Here is a 19783-nt window from a genome sequence, read left to right on the forward strand (position 1 = left end):
AAACAATAGATGAGGCATATACTCTCATTGAAGACATGGCTTAGAATCACTATCAATAGGCGAACGAGCGTGCTCAAACATCAAAAGGTGGAAAATATGAAGTAGATGCTTTAGATCATATATCCTCTAAAGTTGATGCTTTGTTTAAAAAAGTTGAAAGCTTGAGTGTTAATTTTGTGGCGTCTACTTCAATTACATGTGAGATATGTGGTTATGTGGGTCATTCTGTACTTGAATGTCAATTAGGAAATCCCTTATCCCTTAATACTTATCGTAATGAACATGTTAACTATGTTAATAACTTTAATCAGAAGGGAGACCCATTCTCTAATACTTATAATCCGGGGTGGAGGAATCATCCTAATTTATCTTATAGAAACACACCTTTAAATTCCATGTCCACATCCAATTTTGCTCCTCCTGGTTTTCGTGCCCCTCAAACCAATCTCCGTTCTCAAAGGTCTAATTTGGAAAATATGATGGAAAGGTTTGTGATGACTCAATCAAAATTGAATGAAGAGTTTACGTAACAACAACAAACCATGAATGAGGTAGTAAAGTAATTAGCCTGTAAGATGGATTCCTTAGCTACACATAACAAGATGCTGGAGGCACAAATCATCCAATTGGCACAAAATGCTAGTTCTTCCTCTAGGCCTTCGGGCATGCTACGTGGACAAACCGAGACAAATCCCAGGGGTCATGTGAATACTATATCCCTTAGGAGCGGAAAACAATATGAGGGACCTAAGATGAAGGAAAATGATGGGGTAGATGGTCATCATGAAGAAAAAAATGAAAATGAAGTAGATGATGATAATGAGACCCAAATGCAAGAAGAAGAAAAAGTTGAGAAATATATATCTCCCACTCCTTACAAGCCTCATCTACCCTTTCCCCAAAGGTTAGCTAAGGCTAAGTTAGAAAAGCAGTTCGGAAAATTTTTGGAGATTTTGAAAAAGTTACACATCAATATCCCGTTCACTGAGGCTATTTCTCAAATGCCTTCTCATGCTAAGTTCTTGAAAGAGATACTATCTAATAAAAGGAAGTTGGAAGAATATGAGACTGTGGCCCTTACTGAGGAGTGTAGTGTTATCATCCAAAATAAGTTGCCTCCTAAACTTAAGGATCCAGACTCATTTTCTATTCCTTGTGTTATTAGTAATGTCTCTATTAACCGTGCTTTGTGTGATTTGGGTGCAAGCGTAAGTCTGGTGCTAATTTCTATCTGTAAGAAGCTTAACATAGGTGATTTGAAGCCAACCACGATATCACTCCAATTGGCGGATCGATCGATAAAATATCCGATAAGTATACTTGAAGATGTACTATCCAGGTCGGTAAGTTCTTTATCCCGGTTGATTTCGTTATTTTGGAAATACAAGAAGATTCTCATTTTCTAATTATATTAGGAAGACCCTTCCTTGCTACTGCAGGTGCTATAATCAATGTTAAAAATGAAAGACTCTCCCTAAATATTGGAGGGGAGACGGTAGAATTTGATTTAAGCAATGCTATGAAACTCCTTCTAACTGATAAAGTATGTTACATGGCCGACGTGATTGACAAGTGTACACATGAGCAACTTGCAAACCATTACTCAGCTAATCTGCTTGAGAAGTGTTTAGTAAGCAACGGTTCAATAAATGATGAAGACACCGAGGTAGCCGCATATGCTCAATCTTTAAAATCAATATAAACTGCTCCACTTCGAAATGCAAAGCTTGAAAGTCTGATGCCAAAAAGTTTTACTTGTGAAGAGTATAAAACACCAAATGTAGAATTAAAACCCCTCCCTTTCTCTTTAAGGTATGAATTTCTTGGCCCTAACTCTACTTATCCTGTGATTGTGAATGCATGTATGAATGAAAATAAAACTGATAAGTTGCTTAGAACACTTAGGATGCATCGCAAGGTCATAGGATACACCATGAACGACATTAAAGGAATCAACCCATCGATTTGCGTGAATAGAATTCTCTTGGAAGATGATCATAAACCCTTTATAGAGCACCAATGTAGATTAAATCCTAACATGAAGGAAGTGGTTAAAAAAGAGGTGCTTAAGTTACTAGATGCTGGGGGTAATCTATCCTATTTCTGATAGTGAATGGGTTAGCCCGGTCCATGCAGTTCCTAAAAAAGGGGGTGTGACCGTAGTCAAGAACCAGAATAATAAACTTATCCCTACTAGGACGGTTACGGGTTGGAGGATTTGTATTGATTATAGAAAGTTGAACAAGGCAACCCGAAAAGATAATTTTCCACTTCCCTTTATAGACCAGATGTTGGAAAGGTTGGACATGCATTCCTATTTTTGTTATTTGGATGGCTATTCGGGATTTTTTTCAAATCCCTATTCATCCTAGTGATCAGGAAAAGACCACTTTTACCTGTCCCTATGGGACCTTTGCTTATAGGTGCATGCCTTTCGGTCTTTGTAATGCCTCTACCACTTTTCAACAATGTATGATGGCATTTTCTCTGATTTTATAGAAGATATTATGAGCGTGTTTATGGATGACTTCTCTGTGTATAGGACTATTGTTGATGGTTGTTTATCTAACTTGTCTCGAGTTTTGCAGCGTTGCGAAGAAGTTAATTTAGTCCTAAACTGGGAGAAATGCCACTTTATAGTAAGGGATGGAATAGTTCTAGGACATAAGGTGTCCGAGCGCGGAATTGAGGTTGATCAAGCAAAAGTGGAAATCATTAAAAAGTTGCCTCCACCAACGTCGGTTAGGGGAGTAATAAGTTTCTTGGAACATGTCGATTTCTATCGGCGTTTCATCAAAGACTTTTTAAAATTTGCAAAACATTTAACTAACCTTCTTCTTAAAGATGATCCCCTTGATTTCACTGATGAATGTCTTAATGCTTTTCGTAGGTTGAAGGAAGCATTGATAACAACTTCTATTATGCAACCGCCAGACTGGAATCTCCCATTTGAAGTCATGACTGATGCAAGTGATTATGTAGTTGGTGTTGCGTTAGACCAAATGAAGAACAAGATAGTTCATGCAATTTATTATGCTAGTCACACTCTTGATGAAGCCCAAGTTAATTATGCTACCACTGAAAAGGAGTTATTAGTAGTTGTCTTCATCTTTGACAAGTTCTGGTCTTACTTAGTGGGGTCCAAAGTCATCGTTTATACTGATCACTCCGCCATCAAATATCTTTTGAGCAAGCAAGATGCCAAGCCTAGGTTGATTCGACGGATACTACTTTTACAAGAGTTTGACCTAGAGATAAAGGACAAGAAAGGGACAGAAAATTTGGTTGCAGACCATTTGTCAAGGATGAGACAAGAATCACATGATAGGGAGGAGGATGAACTACCGATCGACGACTCCTTCCCAGATGATCAGTTGTTAGCCATTGAAAGATTAGATGCAACATGGTATGCGGACTTCGTCAACTACATAGTGTGTGGAGTTTTGCATCCAGATCTGAGCTATCAACATAAAAAAGTTCTTTGCTTTCGTCAACTACATAGTGTGTGGAGTTTTGCATCCAGATCTGAGCTATCAACATAAAAAAGTTCTTTGCTGACTTGAAGTGTTATTTCTGAGATGAATTGCATCCAGATCTGAGCTATCAACATAAAAAAGTTCTTTGCTGACTTGAAGTGTTATTTCTGAGATGAACCATTTCTATACAAACGATGTGTTTATGGGATGTTTAGAAGATGTGTTCCTGAAGACGAGGTTACAAGTATTCTTCATCATTGCCATTCATCTTCTTACGGGGGACATGCAAGCACTTCAAAGACAGCTGCAAAAGTTCTACAATCAGGTTTCTATTGGTCGAGTCTTTTTTGGGAAGCAAAATAGTTTTTGACATCTTATGATAGCTATCAGAGGACCGGGAACATTTCTAAGCGACATGAGATGCCTTTACACTCCATCTTGGAAATTGAGGTCTTTGATGTGTGGGTCATAGATTTCATGTGACCGTTTCTGACATTGTGTAACAACAAGTTCATCTTAGTGGCAGTGGACTACGTCTCCAAGTGGGTAGAAACGATAACATCCCCTACCAACGATGCTAAAGTGGTTGTGAAACTATTTAAGAACGTTATTTTTCCAAGGTTTGGGGTGCCACGAACGGTAATCAGTGACGACGGTTCACATTTCATAGAAAAAAAATTCGGAACTCTCTTGAGAAAGTATGGGGTCACTCATAAGGTTGCCACACCATACCATCCTCAAACTAGTGGTCAAGTGGAGGTTTCGAATCGTGAAATTAAGAGTATCTTGGAGAAAATAGTGAATTGTTCGAGAAAGGACTGGTCTATGAAACTCCCGGATGCCTTATGGGCCTATCAAACTGCCTACAAAACACCCATAGGTATGACACCGTTCAAGTTGGTATATAACAAATCGTGTCATCTCCCAGTTGAGTTATAGCACAAGGCATATTGGACTATCAAGCTGCTCAATTTTGATATAAAAATCGCAGGTGAGAAAAGAAAGCTTCAACTTCATGAGCTAGCTATCAAGCTGCTCAATTTTGATATAAAAATCGCAGGTGAGAAAAGAAAGCTTCAACTTCATGAGCTAGATGAGCTACGATTAAATTCCTATGAGAATGCTCGCATTTATAAAGAAAGGACTAAACGATGGCACGATAAGAATATCCTTCGAAGAGAGTTTAATCAATGAGATATGGTGCTACTTTTCAACTCTCGCTTGAAGCTTTTTCCGAGCAAGCTCAAGTCTAGGTGGTCCAGACCTTTTCAAGTCTGTGAGGTCTTTCCTAGTGGAGTTGTTGAAGTTTAGAGTGAAACAACGGGATCTTTCAAGGTGAATGGGCAACGGTTGAAGCACTACATTGTAGGGGAACAAAACGAGAAAGATGTCACTTATACCCTTTCTGATCCCCCTTCGTCATAGAATTGAGCACAACAGGGCTCGAGCTCATGATCATAATGAGTGCTTCTTGGGAGACAACTCAAGTTTTCCCTCTATTATTGTTCTTTTATTTTATTTTATTTCATTTTAATTTCGTTTATTATTTTATAGGCAATTTGGAAGGCACAATTTAACTTATAATACTTTCAATCATGCAGTTGCGAAGAAGGGAAGACAAAGCATTAACTAAAAAAACTACAGAGAAATGAGTTAAACATGGAGCGGCAGACTCTACCACACCAAGTAGTGGTGTCTGCCACACCCCTGGCTCGCTGGACACCAAAAATCTCAACAATTCCATACTCTACCATACCAAGGTGTGGTGTCTGCCATACCCTTGGCTCGCTAGACACCAAAAAACTTAACAATTCCAAACTACCACACCCAGGTGTGGCATCTGTCACACCCACGGTTCAAAAAAAAGAGAGAGAAGAAATAAAAACACACCTAGACTACCCCTTTTTCTTTCATCCTCTCTGACCTAACCCATCAAAACCCGTCCCCCTCAAACCACCGCTGCCTCCCTCTCTTCTCACCGCTCAACCCACATCTTCAAGTCCTCCGACCTAACTCCATCCACCTCCAAGCCGTCGCCTCTCCTTCTTCACCACCATCTCCGCCAGGATGCAGTCTTTTCATGAGTGGCAGCTCCGCCAGGATGCTTCCCCTACACCTCCTTCTGACTAGTGAGTTAGTATGTCCCCTGCACCCTTGCACTTATTTACATCCTACTACATTGGGAACAATGTAGACCTTAAGCTTGGGGGTATGGGTTGTTTATGTATTGATTGCCTGATCATGATTGCCTGTTTTTGTTTTGTTTTTTTTTTATTTTTATTTTTCTTTGTTTGTTTCCTCTTAAAAAAAAGGGAAATGATCTCCTGATGATGACATGAATTCTTAAACTTTATAAATCATTGAACTAGATAGTTGTTCATTAGTCAGGACTAAACAACTTTTTAATCCATCTTTCAACTGATTCTCAAAGGTTTTTGATTGCAAGTTAACAATATGGGAGAACCAGACTTGAATGTTCTCTTATCTTATAAGATTTAGCATTTATGTGGCTAGCATCATAACCATTACTCTATTGAGACAAGAGGGGAATTAAATTTGGTAGGCAAATAAAGCTGATGAGACCTTGAGCCTGAAATTGGATGCATTACATGTCCAATCATGATTTTCTTTTCTTGTGTGATATTTTCAAATGGTGTAGGACACTAGAACTTGCATTGAATCTCTTCGAGGCCACATATAACTTTTGTATGCATAAAAGGTGATTGAGGCACATCTTTTTTTTTTGTTCATAGTCCACATTAGCCAAACAGTCTACCATGCGCTATTATTCCCTTTGATTAGCCCCTTTGAGCCAATGAGTCTAATTTTTGTTGATTTAACCCACATATGTAACCTTTAAACCCGATTGTATTCCTTACCCATGCCTAAGCTAGTGGAGCACAATTTCTGATATAATGGGTTATGTGAGTAATGAGGTGTAAGCTTGGGGGTGTGCAAGGAGGTGTTTGCTTCTTTTTCATTCTCATTAATTCTTTCAAAAAAAAAAGAGATGAATAAAGTGTCCTCTTTATGGTGTATGTAATTGCGGGTGTCAAAAGATTTCATTAAAAAAAAAGAGATGAATAAAGTGTCCTCTTTATGGTGTATGTAATTGCGGGTGTCAAAAGATTTCATTATGGTGTACTAAAGGGAGTAGTTGGAAGAAGTTTTTTGATAGATGATGGAGTTTGTGTGGATGTCATTGATCTTACTTTGATATCTAATCTTTTACAATTATCGCTCCATTAGTGATAGGTTTTCAACTGCTAACCCAAATATATATCCTACCCTTTTGACCCTAGCCCCGTTACAACCAAATAAAAGACCTCATGATTTTTTGCATGCATTAGTTTTCGTAGTGGCGAAGAATTGAGATGATATGAAAGCCTATGGATTGAATACATCCATTCGGAAGAATTTTGAGTGACATAATTCTATCCTTAAACACATGAGAGATTGAGAGTCCATATACCCTAAAATAAGGTCTACAAATTTAACTACTTTAAGGTCTTAATTTTACTGCTTCTGGATTGAAGCTAGTTACATGGATTACTTTTTCCTACTTTGACTTGGGAATTGGATATGATGGCTATCCTTGACTTGTGACGCTTGTGATCGTAAGTAAATTTTGAAATGTGATTTTATTGAGAGTTTTGGAAATTAATTTGTTAAGTCCCGATGAAACGTGTATGTCTTGTGATATGTTTGATATTGGTTAATAGATTGATGAGGGGGTGATCCCTACTCTATTTGGCTTTCACTCTTCTTATTTTTTATTGTTTATTTACTTGAGGACAAGCAAAAGTCTAAGCTAAAGGGAGTTGATAAACACGTAAAATATGTATTATCTTAGTGTGTTTTAAGCATGATTTACGGGTGTTTGAAGCATATTTCATGTTTAGATCAAGGATACTGCTATGGTTTGTATTCTTATATGTAGGTATTGACTCAAGACTAAAAGATTTGATGATCGTTGGAAGTTAAACAATAGTTTGAAGCAACAATCAGATTTAGAATGCATGGTTCAAGAAAAAAAATGAATGCATGAGTATGAAGAACTAGAATTTCTACCATGATGCAATTCGAATATGGAAAAGCTCAAAGCTAAAAGTTGTAGGTATCTTCAACATCTTTCCAACGCAACTTGAATCACCTCATTCCGAGATCGGGCGAAAAAGTTACAGTCAAAATACCAAAGATTGTACAAACAAGCACAAAATAAGCAAAGACAGACTCCACCACACCCTAGTGTGGTGCGCACCACACCTGTGGTTCGGGCCTTATCTTTTTCTAGATTTTTTTGGAGACCTATATATAGGTATTTTAGCTTAGGGTTTTGGGATCCTTTTGGGTGTTCTCTTTGCCGTCAATTAGCATCTATTTTAGAGTTCAAGTATTGAAGGAAGACACGAATTTATTGTATAAGATTGGATTGCAAGTATTTATTTTGAATATTTCAATTGAAAAACGGGTTAATTTTTTCCTCTCTTTAATTAATTTCTTCTTATGATTGATTTGCATATTTATTTGATGTATTCTCTTATCCCAATCATGTGTGAGTAGATTACTTGTCTAGGATTGGGAAAGAACCTAACTTTTTGATAATTGATGATTGATTAATATATGTTCTTGGTGAAAGTTTAGATCTTTAAACTTAATTTCGTGTGAATTAATTTTGTTGATTCTCTTGATCACCGGATTAGCAACCATAGGTAATTAATTGAAGGACTGAAAGGTGAAAAGTAATATCGGACCTCTAGAAATTAAGCAGGGAATTCGAACCACGAAAGTATGCTAGATTCCTTAGGGATTTGATTTGGATTAGCATAAAACTTAATGGGTTTAATTTAATCTTGATTCCACGAAAGTAGGTTAATTGAGATTAATTAGGCATGATCTTTAGATCTTGAAAGAGGCTTTAGATTAATTTAGGCTAATTCACTCTTTCTAGTTTAAACCAACACCGAGAATTAAAATAATTCATCATTGAGCATCGAAGTTGTGGTGAAAAATCAATCCTGGCTCTTCATTATATTGAATTCCTCCCAATTGGTTGTTTATTTTATTTCTATTATTTAATCTTAGAATTTTAATCTCTTCTATTTTACTCACCAGTTTAGCTAGTCGAAAGCATAAAAATTTGGCAATTAACCCCTAGTCCATGTGGGATCGATCTTGATAGCTACAACGAGTCCGTGCGTTTCCGGATTTGCCTATCAAGTCTAAATATTTTTGTTCGGTTCTTTTAAATCTTTTCAGAAATCTTAGTAGAGAAGTATAATAACCCCTAAAACGGATTTCGAATTCTTAATTAGACGTATATTTAGATTGTTAAAGGTCCAAAGCCTTTAATCAGATAAATGTTTGTAGTTTAATTTACTACTTCAATCATTTGTGTTTTTTCTAAACGTAATTTATATATACTTAAAATGTCACAATTAGATGTATCTATGTTTTAGGGAAAATAAAAATAAGGAAAACATGGGAATAACTTGATAGTCCAATTTAGAAAATGGGCTGTCAAGAGACAATAGTTTGTCAGAAGGAAAACATGGGAATAACTTGATAGTCCAATTTAGAAAATGGGCTGTCAAGAGACAATAGTTTGTCAGCACCTCTTCTAGTCACATTGGTGCAAGTCCAATTTAGAAAATGGGCTGTCAAGAGACAATAGTTTGTCAGCACCTCTTCTAGTCACATTGGTGCAAGATGGTGGAGCTAACGAATTAGTTGCTTGACAGTCCATTTCTAAATGGGTTGTCAGCCTTATACCCAGTGCCCTGTAAAAATAAACAACGGAAAAATATTAAGAATGCCACACTAAAAAAAAATAGAAATATCAACTTTATAGTCAAAAAAGTGTTTTAGAATGTTGTTCCAACTCTTATTGAAACACTCTTAAATTTGAACGGTTCTTCCAACAACTTTATTTTTGGCTTATTTTGTTATTGCAACAACCTTTGAGTGTTGCAATAACATCTAATAAAAAATAACCCTTTAAAATGTGAATGTAGTTGGGATAACATGGGGTACCAACTACACCTGATCAAACATAACCATAGACTTGTAGCTCATGTTGTTACATCTATAGTGTTGCGAAATAAGTTAACAACTTTTAACCCAAAAAAATTGATGGTTTGACCTTGGAGGGCCCATTTTAAACCCAACCCAGTGCACCTAAAGAAGATTAATTAGGGTGATACTAAATAAGCTAAATTTCACTTAAATGTCCTAAGTTTTAGCAATCTTGCACTTAAAAGTAATATCTATTTTAAAATCGAGTAAATAAATGCTCAAAAATTTTTAGCGTTACACTTTAATACTTTAAGTTCCCAATGTAAATGTAAACGTGAGAATTTATCCTAGAAAATTCTCATGCAATACCTGAATGTCTTTCAACATTTTAACTTTTTTTGTTAAATCTAGTATTAAACTTGTCAAAATCCTATTTTTAGAGTTAAAATGTCTGAAAAATAGCAACTTAGTGTCACATGAGAATTTTCGAGAGGAATTCTCACGTTTACATTGCATTGCAAACCTTAGGGTATTGAAATACAACTTTTGAAAAACCTTAGGGCATTTATTTGCTCGGTTCTAAGAGCATCTCCAACAGCTTCCCCATTTTATTGATATTTTTACTTTTAGAAAAATTTGAGCTTTTTTTGGTCCAACATATTCCCCATCTCATTCCCCAAAATAGGAATGGAGGAGAAAAAAAAAGGGAGTCTTCCCCAAATCTGGAGCATTCTTCAAATGTTTGGGGAGAGCTTTGTCATAAATGCAGCACGTTCTTCAAAACGGGATGGATGAGAAAATAAATACAAAACAAAATCCGTAATTGCAAAAAAACCATGGGGACAGTTTCAATGCATAAGAGCATCCCAAAATAGGGATGTATAATATTTTTATTATTGTAATAAATGCATGATTCTTCAAAATGGAGAAGCTGTTGGAGTTGGAGCAAAAATAATTTAAAGAATATGACTTTTGCTTTCCTATTTTAGAAAAAATTTTAGGAACACTGTTGGAGATGCTCTAAAATAGAGCCCCCCTAAATGCAAGATTACTGAAACTACAGGGCAATTTAGTGCAATTTAACCTACCGAAATGCTAAACAAATATTTTCACAAACTAAAGTAACGGTCAAATCACAAACAAGCAACCATCACCGTCATCACCTCATCTCATCCTCCTTGAACAACCACCAATAAAGAACTCCGTACGAACCACAAACTAGCAACCAATAACCGAAAGAAAATACCCTTAAAAAAAGAAAAAAAGAAAAAAAGAAAAAAGAAATGAAGGCATCGATCAAGCTTCGGGAGGACGAGCTCAAGCCCCCGCTCCTTCGCGCCAAAGTCCCCATCTCCGTCTTCAACCTCCCCTTCGCCGCCTCCATCGCCGCCGGCGACCCCTCCGACCTCTCCTTCCACATCATCACCTCCTTCTCCTCCCTCCCCTCCCTCAAGCTCTCATACCACCCTAACCCTAACCCTAACCCTAACCCCAGCCCCTTCACCCTCACCCTCAAGTCCGGCGCCGGCCGCTTCGGATCCCCCGCCAACTCCCCCCTCCACATCTCCTTCCGCCTCTCCCCGAACCCTAACCCTAGCTTCTCCATCCACTTCAAACCCCAGCTCGGCCACTTCTCCCTCTCCAGGCGGCCGATCCCCGTGGTGTTCCCTCCGGAGAGGATCGGGATCGAAGAGCTAATACGCGGCGGAGTCGGGGTGAGGGTGAGGACTTCGGTGCCGCTGGGGCCGAGGGCGGGCCTGAAGGTGAGGTGGGCGGCGAAGATACCGCCGGCGGTGACGGGATCTTCCGGGGTTTTCCGGAGATTGCCGTACCTGAGTATGGATAAGATTAGCATCGAGAGAGTGGAGGAGGACGAGGAGGAGGAGGAGGAGAGGAGAGGGGTGAAGGAGTGGAGCGAGAAGGATTTGGAGGGGATGAGAGGGATGTGCTTTTGGATGGGGAAGGAGGTGGAGGAGCTGAAGAAGGAGAGCGGCGAGATTAAGGAGAGTGTTGAGGGGTTAAAGAAGAAGTTTTTGGAGGTGAATGAGATTCACGAGGGAGAAAGAGGCAAGATTAATGCTGGCAACTTTAGAGGGAGCAATGGGAGCTTTGGTGCTGCGGGGAGACGAGCTTGATTGGTACTTGGTAACTCAAAGATCCCATCTTTTTTTTTAATTTAGACACTTCAACGTGATTTCTTTGTAGTTTCTTTTGTGTGTATAGAAGTAGAACTGTATGGGTTTTGGGTTGAGGAAGAGTGAAATTACCTTTGCAGTTAAACATGGTCTTTTTCAACATAGATGAAATGCAAAGGATAAGGTAGTGATGTATAGTATAGTAGAGTAGTAATTTATTTCTTTTCTTTTGGGATAATTGTTGTGACTTGCTATTTGCTAACAAAACGGGGAAGTGTCATCTTTCCTAATGCTGCTCTAACTATAATTTCTTTCGATTGTCAAGTTGAAAACAGTTGTTATGCCTCTGAAATATAGCTTTAATTTCTTTTGATTATCAACAACCCGATACGTGTGATTACTTGTTCTTCTATAATGGACTCTGATACAATATCAACTGATCGTCGTTTCACTAATTTTTTTTTTATAAAAGTATGTAAAGAAATGAAGATATTTCCAATTGAGTTATAAGTGGTTAGTCATCACTGCTGTGCTTGAGCAGGCCGCGTTTTCTTTTTTTCGCAGAGCATGTAAGCAAAAACTATCTCCATAATTAATGAATCAAATTGACCTAGACTAGAGTAAGGATGGGTATGAAAGAAACGCTCTAGAAAGTAGAACCGCAAGTTGGAATCAGGTGTAATGAAACTGATAAAAGTTTTGTGCAAAATTCGAGAACCTTAAGGAGTTGCAGTAATGTACCAGGAAAGGTTTTTTTTTTTTATAAATAAAATGTGCAATCTGATTGGCTGTGTTAAAAGAACCTGTGTGCAACTAAGGCACATTTTAGAAGTATGATGACACCCTTATATGGATAAAGAAACAGTATGCCATTGTAAAAGTTGATCAGAGCATTTGTGACTTGGTTTTGCTGCACTCATCTCTTTGGTGTTGAAGTAGATTCTCGGGTAAGATGGAACACCAAGGAGCATCGTAGAGTAGTTCTCCTGGTGGTAAATGAATATGTTAAACGATAAATGTTGGAACTACAATATAACTTCAGGTCGGGCCACATTGCGCCCTGCATTGCACCTTGATAATACTGGTTTGATTTTGGGAAACATTCGATTTCATAGTATATGCAGTGGCAGATATTCATGGAAGCTTGTTTAACCCATGTGTAGAATAGGAGAATCAATTAGGATTTACTAAAATTTAAGTTATAGTTTGTAGTGGCGGATTTGTTGCTCTTTTGATAGAGGAGATTTTTCGTCCATTATGGCCTTTCTCCTTCTCCTTCTTCAGGTTGTACTTATTTTTAAAAAAGTGCTATTATATTTCTCCTTCTTTGTGACAGTGTAATATTCCTTTTTCTTCATGATGTTAAGTCTAGAAACCATTAAAAAACCATCTCGGTGCATATTGAACAGGAAGGAATTTGCTAGCGTAGTAACTCTTGATACTTGGTGAAGATGAGAGCTATCATAATCATTGGACTTTCTTGTTTAGAGAAACGTACCAATCCCAATCTGATGGATGAGAGCTACTGCAAATCTGTGCAACAACATCACTATCACTATTAGTCCGCATACACATGGGCATTCTTGGGGTAGAGGGTTAAAAAGTTCTTCCCATATAATACTGCATTTTAAAAGATTATTCTCTTGCCCATAGTGCCATTGTGCAGGAATTTGGTTGATATTAGTTAGATGTTCATATAGTAATGTTAGATCCACATGTGTATATGGACATGATACAGAATGACATGACACATAGAAACACATAAAACATATACATCATATTGGAGTTTGATGTGCATTGTTTGTGTCCGCCTCATGTCCAACAGTATAATAACTTCATGTTTGAAATGTTTCTGCTACTTGGATATAGAGCCTTCTCAACTTGGTCTACTTCTGCACCCTCGATCCATTCTATTGGGAGAAAGCTTGGATAAGTTGCATATGGAAGGCAGAATGTGAGTCAAGGATCTGGGTTGCATGGTTGCTAATAACTCATGGTATAAGTTCAAAAAACCTCTCTATTGTACATAATTTTTTGGCATAATGATTGTATCTCATGCCTACGAAGACCTAATACCGCGAACTTGCATCTGGATCATTTTCTCTTCCTAAAACTCTTTTTTGTTAAGGAATATATTATGAAGATCTATCATGTTATAATTATATTAGGAATAATATATTAGGTGTACAAGTTAGAGATTTGGTGATTAAGAGATATTAGGATTTAACTAAGAGAAAAATTGTGATTAGGTAATTGTGTTTAGTCTCATATTGACTACACAATAAACTTTTTGTTCTTGCACCCTATATAAAGGGGAGTAGTTGTAGCTTCTTAAATATGAATGAGAATCTATGATATTTTATTGTTTAACATGGTATCAGAGTCACGCAAACCCTAGCCTCCATAATATCCTAAATCCTCACAAACCCTTGCCCTCAATCTCTTACCATCATTTTTCTGCCTTACAATCTTCCTTCTTTCTTGTGACCGGTTTTCGTGAACAGGGCGTGGTGACTATTCATCGTGAATAGTGCGCACGTTGACTGTTTATTGTGAATAGTGTCGTAGGTTCTTGTCCGTCTTGCTTTCGATGGCCTTGTTGATGATCGAGATTGCTATTATTAATAGCACTAGTCATCCTCGATGTATATGTTTCCGTCACCGTCTGTGTCATCTTGATTTTCTTTTGTTCATCGACTATTCAACTTGTTGACACCACCGCCACCACCGCTTGTAGTCTACAAACTTTGACCACCATTAGCTACCAAAAAAAAGATTTTGATTGACTCATAATTTGGTTTGGAGTTTGGTTCGATGAAGGTTATTTTCTCGGCTAAAAAAAAGATTTTGATTGACTCATAATTTGGTTTGGAGTTTGGTTCGATGAAGGTTATTTTCTCGGCTTCATTTGTTTTTGGTGGATCACTAAGGAGGGATCATTTGCTTGGTTGATCCGGGAAGATGATCGTTTGTTTGGTTGATCTGTGAAGAGGATTGTCTATTTGGTTGGTCCCTAGAGAGGATTATTTGTTTGGTTAGTCCGAAGAGGATCGTTTGTTTGGTTGATCCATAAAGAGGATCGTTTGTTTAGTGGATCATTGATGAGATTCGTTGTTTGGTAGTTCTTTAGTCAAACTGTGAAGAAGAGATCAAGGTATCGCATTTGGTGATTTTTTGCTTGAGATTGTTTGTGGTGGAAGACATTCAAGTAGAAGACTAGAAGATAAAGACAACTACGATGAGGAAGATTTCAGCCCTGTAAGCCGTGTCACATATTCGAGTGAGTACATCTTGTTTGTAATAAGCCAAACATGTATGATATACATGCTCTAGCTTAAGGTGGGGGGTGTTAAAGGAATATATTATGGATATCTATAATATTATAATTATATTAGGAATAATATATTAGGAGTATATATTAGAGATTTGGTGATCGAGAGATATTAGGATTGTAACTAAGAAAATAATTGTGATTAGGTAATTGTGTTTAGCCTCACATTGGCTACACAATAAATTTCTTATTATTGTATCCCTATATAAAGGGAAGTAGTTGTAGCTTTTGAAATATGAATGAGAATCTATAATATTTTATTGTTTAACATCCTTCTCAATCCAAAAGAGAACGGAAAATTTTACTGCACCTCCAAGTTATCTAAGAAAACTCGAACAAGGGTTAACAATGCTCCAGGTTATCTAAGAAAACTCGAACAACGGTTAACAATGCTATACATGCTTACTTATTAGCTGTTGGATTCTGAAAGTGTCAATTCCTGAAGTGTGCGAGTGGATAATATGCATTCCCCTGGGAAGGGCAGGGGGTGGGCATTAACTATGACAGATTTTCTGTTGCGTTTGCTTTGGCTGACTTTGTAGCAATGCGGTGGCCTGTGGGTTGATGTTAGAAATCATCAAACTGACTGTAAATTTCACTATTAACGTTCGTCTGCCGAAGTTCTCTTATTTGGTTGACAGTGGCGCAGAAAGACAGCAGTGTTGTTTGTATTGGTTTGACAAGAGCCTTTCCGTCGATCAAATCCTGGTGGCATGTTACGGAAGCATCTGATTCAGTTTCTCCACCGCATGCGTAATCAAGTTTGGAGTAGACCGAGCCCCATTTGTTTTTAATTCTAGACCTTATTCTTCTTATTTGTTCACAAAACTCAATGGAGAAACCTTGTTCGACTGTTAGTGCCTAAATTCCTACTATGACCTTGGTTCGTTACTCATCAGGAAAAGAAATGGATATGTTCGAGTTTTACAACAGAAACAAAATAATATTGTGCCAACAATTTTATTCTATTTGTTACAGAGATAAATTCAGATTCCACAATTACTTTTTCACCGCTAATTATATCAATGTTTCACTGCACAGTATGTCTTCACATCTGGTCCAAAGTTAGCCTTAAAAGGATCAGTGTAAAAGATCTTATAAAAGCAATCAGGTTTCAACCTGCGCACTGCATCGCAGCAATCTGGTTTGATATCAATGGTATTTTTCCTCGACGAAAGTAACATCGAAGGGGTGCATCCGGGCAATGATCGAAAAGATTTCCAACACTCACGATACGCTGGATCAGTAATCATCGGTGATGGGAGAATCCCTAATGGAAATCTGTATTCCGAACTCCCCGGTTGAACATTTCTCGGTCGCAGAAAAGTCCATCGTGCTTCACCTCGTTGTTGCTTCGGGAGAACGAGGAAGGATTTTGATGGAGAGATGGAGATTGACAGCAAGGCCAGGAGCAGGAAGAGGAGGATTTGCATGTTTGATGCTTTCTTCACCGTGTTTGGGTTTAAGCTAGAGGATTTATTTATATACTGAAAGAGGATTTTTGCAATTAAGGTTTTATCTTTTGGAGGTTACTATGAAGTAGGAAGAAACGTTGAAAGACGGTACTACTATTTATTGGAAAACATAAATTTTATGAAATGACTTAAATGAGGAATTGATCATGAAAATTAAAATGTAAGTTACTATTGACTCTGGCAGTAGATGTTTAATTGATCATGAAAATTAAATGAGGAATTGATCATGAAAATTAAAATGTAAGTTACTATTGACTCTGGCAGTAGATGTTTAATTGATCATGAAAATTAAATGAGGAATTGATCATGAAAATTAAAATGTAAGTTACTATTGACTCTGGCAGTAGATGTTTAATTGATCATGAAAATTAAATGAGGAATTGATCATGAAAATTAAAATGTAAGTTACTATTGACTCTGGCAGTAGATGTTTAATTGAGATAAGCAAATTACTTTCTCGGAAGAAAAAAAAGTTTAAGCAAATTACAGCACAAAGCAAATCAGACATCATTCTTTACAAAAATCGTCCGTTACTCCTCTCAGTTTTTTTTTAGCAAAAATGAAGTTTCTCAATTGAACCCAAGCACATGTGAAGGATACGTCTCTAGGCGGATGATTACAAAAGCTTAGCCCTTATTTGGACTCGAAGATTAACCCCGTTACAAGATGAATTTCTTAAATATCCACATACAAGAATTATCAAAGAGCCAAAATCGTAAATAAGAAGGTCACTGTGCCAAAGCGTTGAGCTTATAAATCTAAATAACAACAAAGTATCGTGTGCATTACACAGTACAACATCGCAATTAGAATTCACCAAATCCAATTTGTAGCCCAGCTCTCAATTCATCATCTCGCTTCCACCAACAAAGACAATTAATCTTACATGTCTTACATTAAACATAGGAAGAGCAGTGAGGAACACTTTGCAAAGCTGAACAAGGTTTCTTTGTAAGTTCTTGAGCCAGGATTATTTCATACTCTTCTGTCACTCAAGGATAGAACATCGATGAATTCTGGCTATACATGCAAAAAAGCAGCTAAGTTTCCATCCATCCGACAAAGAAGCCTCCTTCAATTCTACAACTCTTGGTTAACCTTAGCTTAGCCTGTTTGCCTGGAAAGTATTAGACAATCCAATTAGAACTTAAAAGATATGAAATTTCTAAATACATTATTTGCACAAGACATAACAAGCTTAGAAACGTCTAAATAAATTCAAGCCTAGAAACGTTTAATAATGTTCTTAGTACACAACTGGAGAAGAATTCTTAAAAGGACCAAGATGGTCCTGATGAGTACAGGTATCTATGAGCCATCTAATATTGCTCTACACTACAACAGAAATGACAGCAAATTAGGAAAAGACAAAAGTAAAGCTCTGTAAGTAAATTCAAATAAGGAATGAAGTAAAACCAGCATCCAACCCTAACCTTACCTCTATATTAAATAGTAGTTTTGATCAAGTTCCATCGGCATTTACAAGCACACTACAATTTCAACCTTGTTTCTTGTTCCAAGCATATTGGTTTTAGGGGCAGTAGGATAGTTCGCAACTACAGTTAACACTGCAGCTTTGACTTGCATACAACTGTTGCTGCTTGTAATTGCACTTGCAGTTGTTCGGTTCATCTTTAGAAATCTGCAATTACACTCAGCACTTGATTGTTCCTACTTGCTACTCATCACATGCCACTTGTTTTTAGTTTCATCAAGAAAATGACAGAGATACAGATGTGTAAGTTTGATGCTTACTCTGTAGACGAGGATCATGATGAAACTCCATACGGGAGAAGCGCCGCTGCTACCATTCTCCCTTCTTCATTTAAGATGTTGTATGTAGATGCTGCATTTCTCTGCCAAAGGACGAGAAAGGACTTAGTGCATAGTACGACAGAAAGCATAGTTTCTGTATTACACAATAAACAGAGATGTAATGTAACAGTCATCCCTGATCCAAATTCAAAAGTAGTAAATTTTCTTTTGACCTAATTATAGCTGAAGAAGAATTAAACGATTATCATAAACAAGAAAGTATATGATTGTTACCGAGTCGACTGCTTCCAGTTTCATGCCTGTAGAGCGAATAAAGCGGCGAAGTTCGGGACTTATTAGCTCAATATTCTTCCCACAGCCAATAATCAAAATTTCTGCAATAAGAAATCAGAAAATACGAGGACTTAGAAAATCAGAAGGAAGATTACCATCCACAAAATGAACAAAAGGAAACAAACAAGACGGTAGAAACTAAACAAAGCAGCAGTAACCACAAACCTGGAACTTAAACTTGAAAAGAAAACCAGTATAGTCACAGAAAAACTGCAATTCATATGTCAGTCGAAGTTGAGTCTTCTACTAGCTAGGGTCTCAGGATTAACTGGTATTTCAGTTGCATAAAGTTGCCCTCTTCCATTCATGGCTGAGGGATAATTAGAGAAAATATCCGCATTAAGTATTATGCAGCCTCAGCCCCGTAATATGGAGGCTGTTCCCCATGACCACCCACGTGAAAACAGAATGACACATTCTAATGTAACAATGGAATTGAGACCGGTGTTCATAGAAAATATTCTAACCAAGCAATTGTAGACTGACAAAATTGTTAACAACTGTCAACAGCAGTAAGAAACTTGAATAGTTATTCCATAAAAAAATTACAGATGTCAATTGGACCATTGCTGAAACACCTCAGCTATAGAACTTTCACATGTTTTGCTAAGTAGCCATGTCTTCCCTATAATATCATGAACAACTTTTACTACTGAATTTATACTTACTCTGAAATCATTAAAATCAATATTGCAAGTCTTAACTGTCATATTTTAGTCATGAGTTGCCATTTTTCTAATAGATCAAAAAGCACTTACTCTACTGTTCGGTAAATAGGTTATTTGATGAGCGCTTCTGATAATTCTACAGTGAAGTCTTAAACTCAAAAGTGCAAATCTATGAACCGCTGTATCCTATTTGGGAGTTACCATTTTTCTCATAGATCAAAACTCAGTTACTCTACTGTTTAAATAATAGCTTATTTGATGAAAGGTTCTGAAAATGCTACAGTGATGTAGGGTGCAAGTTAGCAAGCTTTCTGTGAATGTGGCATTTCTTCTCGAATATGATTTCCCATGTTTAATTCACTCACAACTAATGAAAACAGTTATAATGATAATATTCCAATTTTAGAGAAGGGAATGAACTTGACACATGTATTGTAATGGTCATTTTGTTTAACTGGTCTATGCAGTGACCATTACACTACAGTTGACCATTAAATAACTACCATCATTTCATTCTGCTGCAGTCAATGTTTGTTAAGACTTGGGACAATATCTCCATTGATAGATTTATATT

At 37.2% G+C, this 19783-nt stretch overlaps 3 protein-coding genes across 4 annotated transcripts in view; 2 read left to right on the forward strand and 1 right to left on the reverse strand.

Moving 5' to 3' along the window:
• LOC109838731 lies at positions 576 to 1702 on the forward strand. The gene is made up of 2 exons (XM_020407154.1): positions 576 to 1208; positions 1340 to 1702. Exons 1-2 carry the CDS (start codon positions 576 to 578, stop codon positions 1700 to 1702), a joined length of 996 nt encoding a protein of 331 aa, XP_020262743.1.
• LOC109837462 lies at positions 10671 to 11958 on the forward strand. The gene has a single exon (XM_020405721.1). It carries the CDS (start codon positions 10775 to 10777, stop codon positions 11624 to 11626), a length of 852 nt encoding a protein of 283 aa, XP_020261310.1. The 5' UTR covers positions 10671 to 10774; the 3' UTR covers positions 11627 to 11958.
• Positions 17149 to 19783, reverse strand: part of LOC109837463 (NADH dehydrogenase [ubiquinone] 1 alpha subcomplex assembly factor 3) — a 13052-nt gene continuing 10417 nt past the window's right edge. The window contains exons 5-8 of one of the 2 annotated variants that reach the window (XR_002246283.1): positions 18482 to 18582; positions 18188 to 18288; positions 17871 to 18074; positions 17149 to 17549 (exon numbers count right to left, since the gene is read on the reverse strand). Coding sequence is in view for 1 of the 2 variants with exons in the window: in XM_020405722.1 (XP_020261311.1) it covers positions 18202 to 18288; positions 18482 to 18582 (188 nt within the window). In the remaining variant the exon portion in view is untranslated. The remainder of the gene's footprint in view (positions 17550 to 17870; positions 18075 to 18187; positions 18289 to 18481; positions 18583 to 19783) is intronic. The other variant, XM_020405722.1, reaches the window with a different exon arrangement.

This window comes from Asparagus officinalis, chromosome 4 (genome assembly GCF_001876935.1).
Source record: "Asparagus officinalis chromosome 4, Aspof.V1, whole genome shotgun sequence".
NCBI lineage: Eukaryota > Viridiplantae > Streptophyta > Magnoliopsida > Asparagales > Asparagaceae > Asparagus > Asparagus officinalis.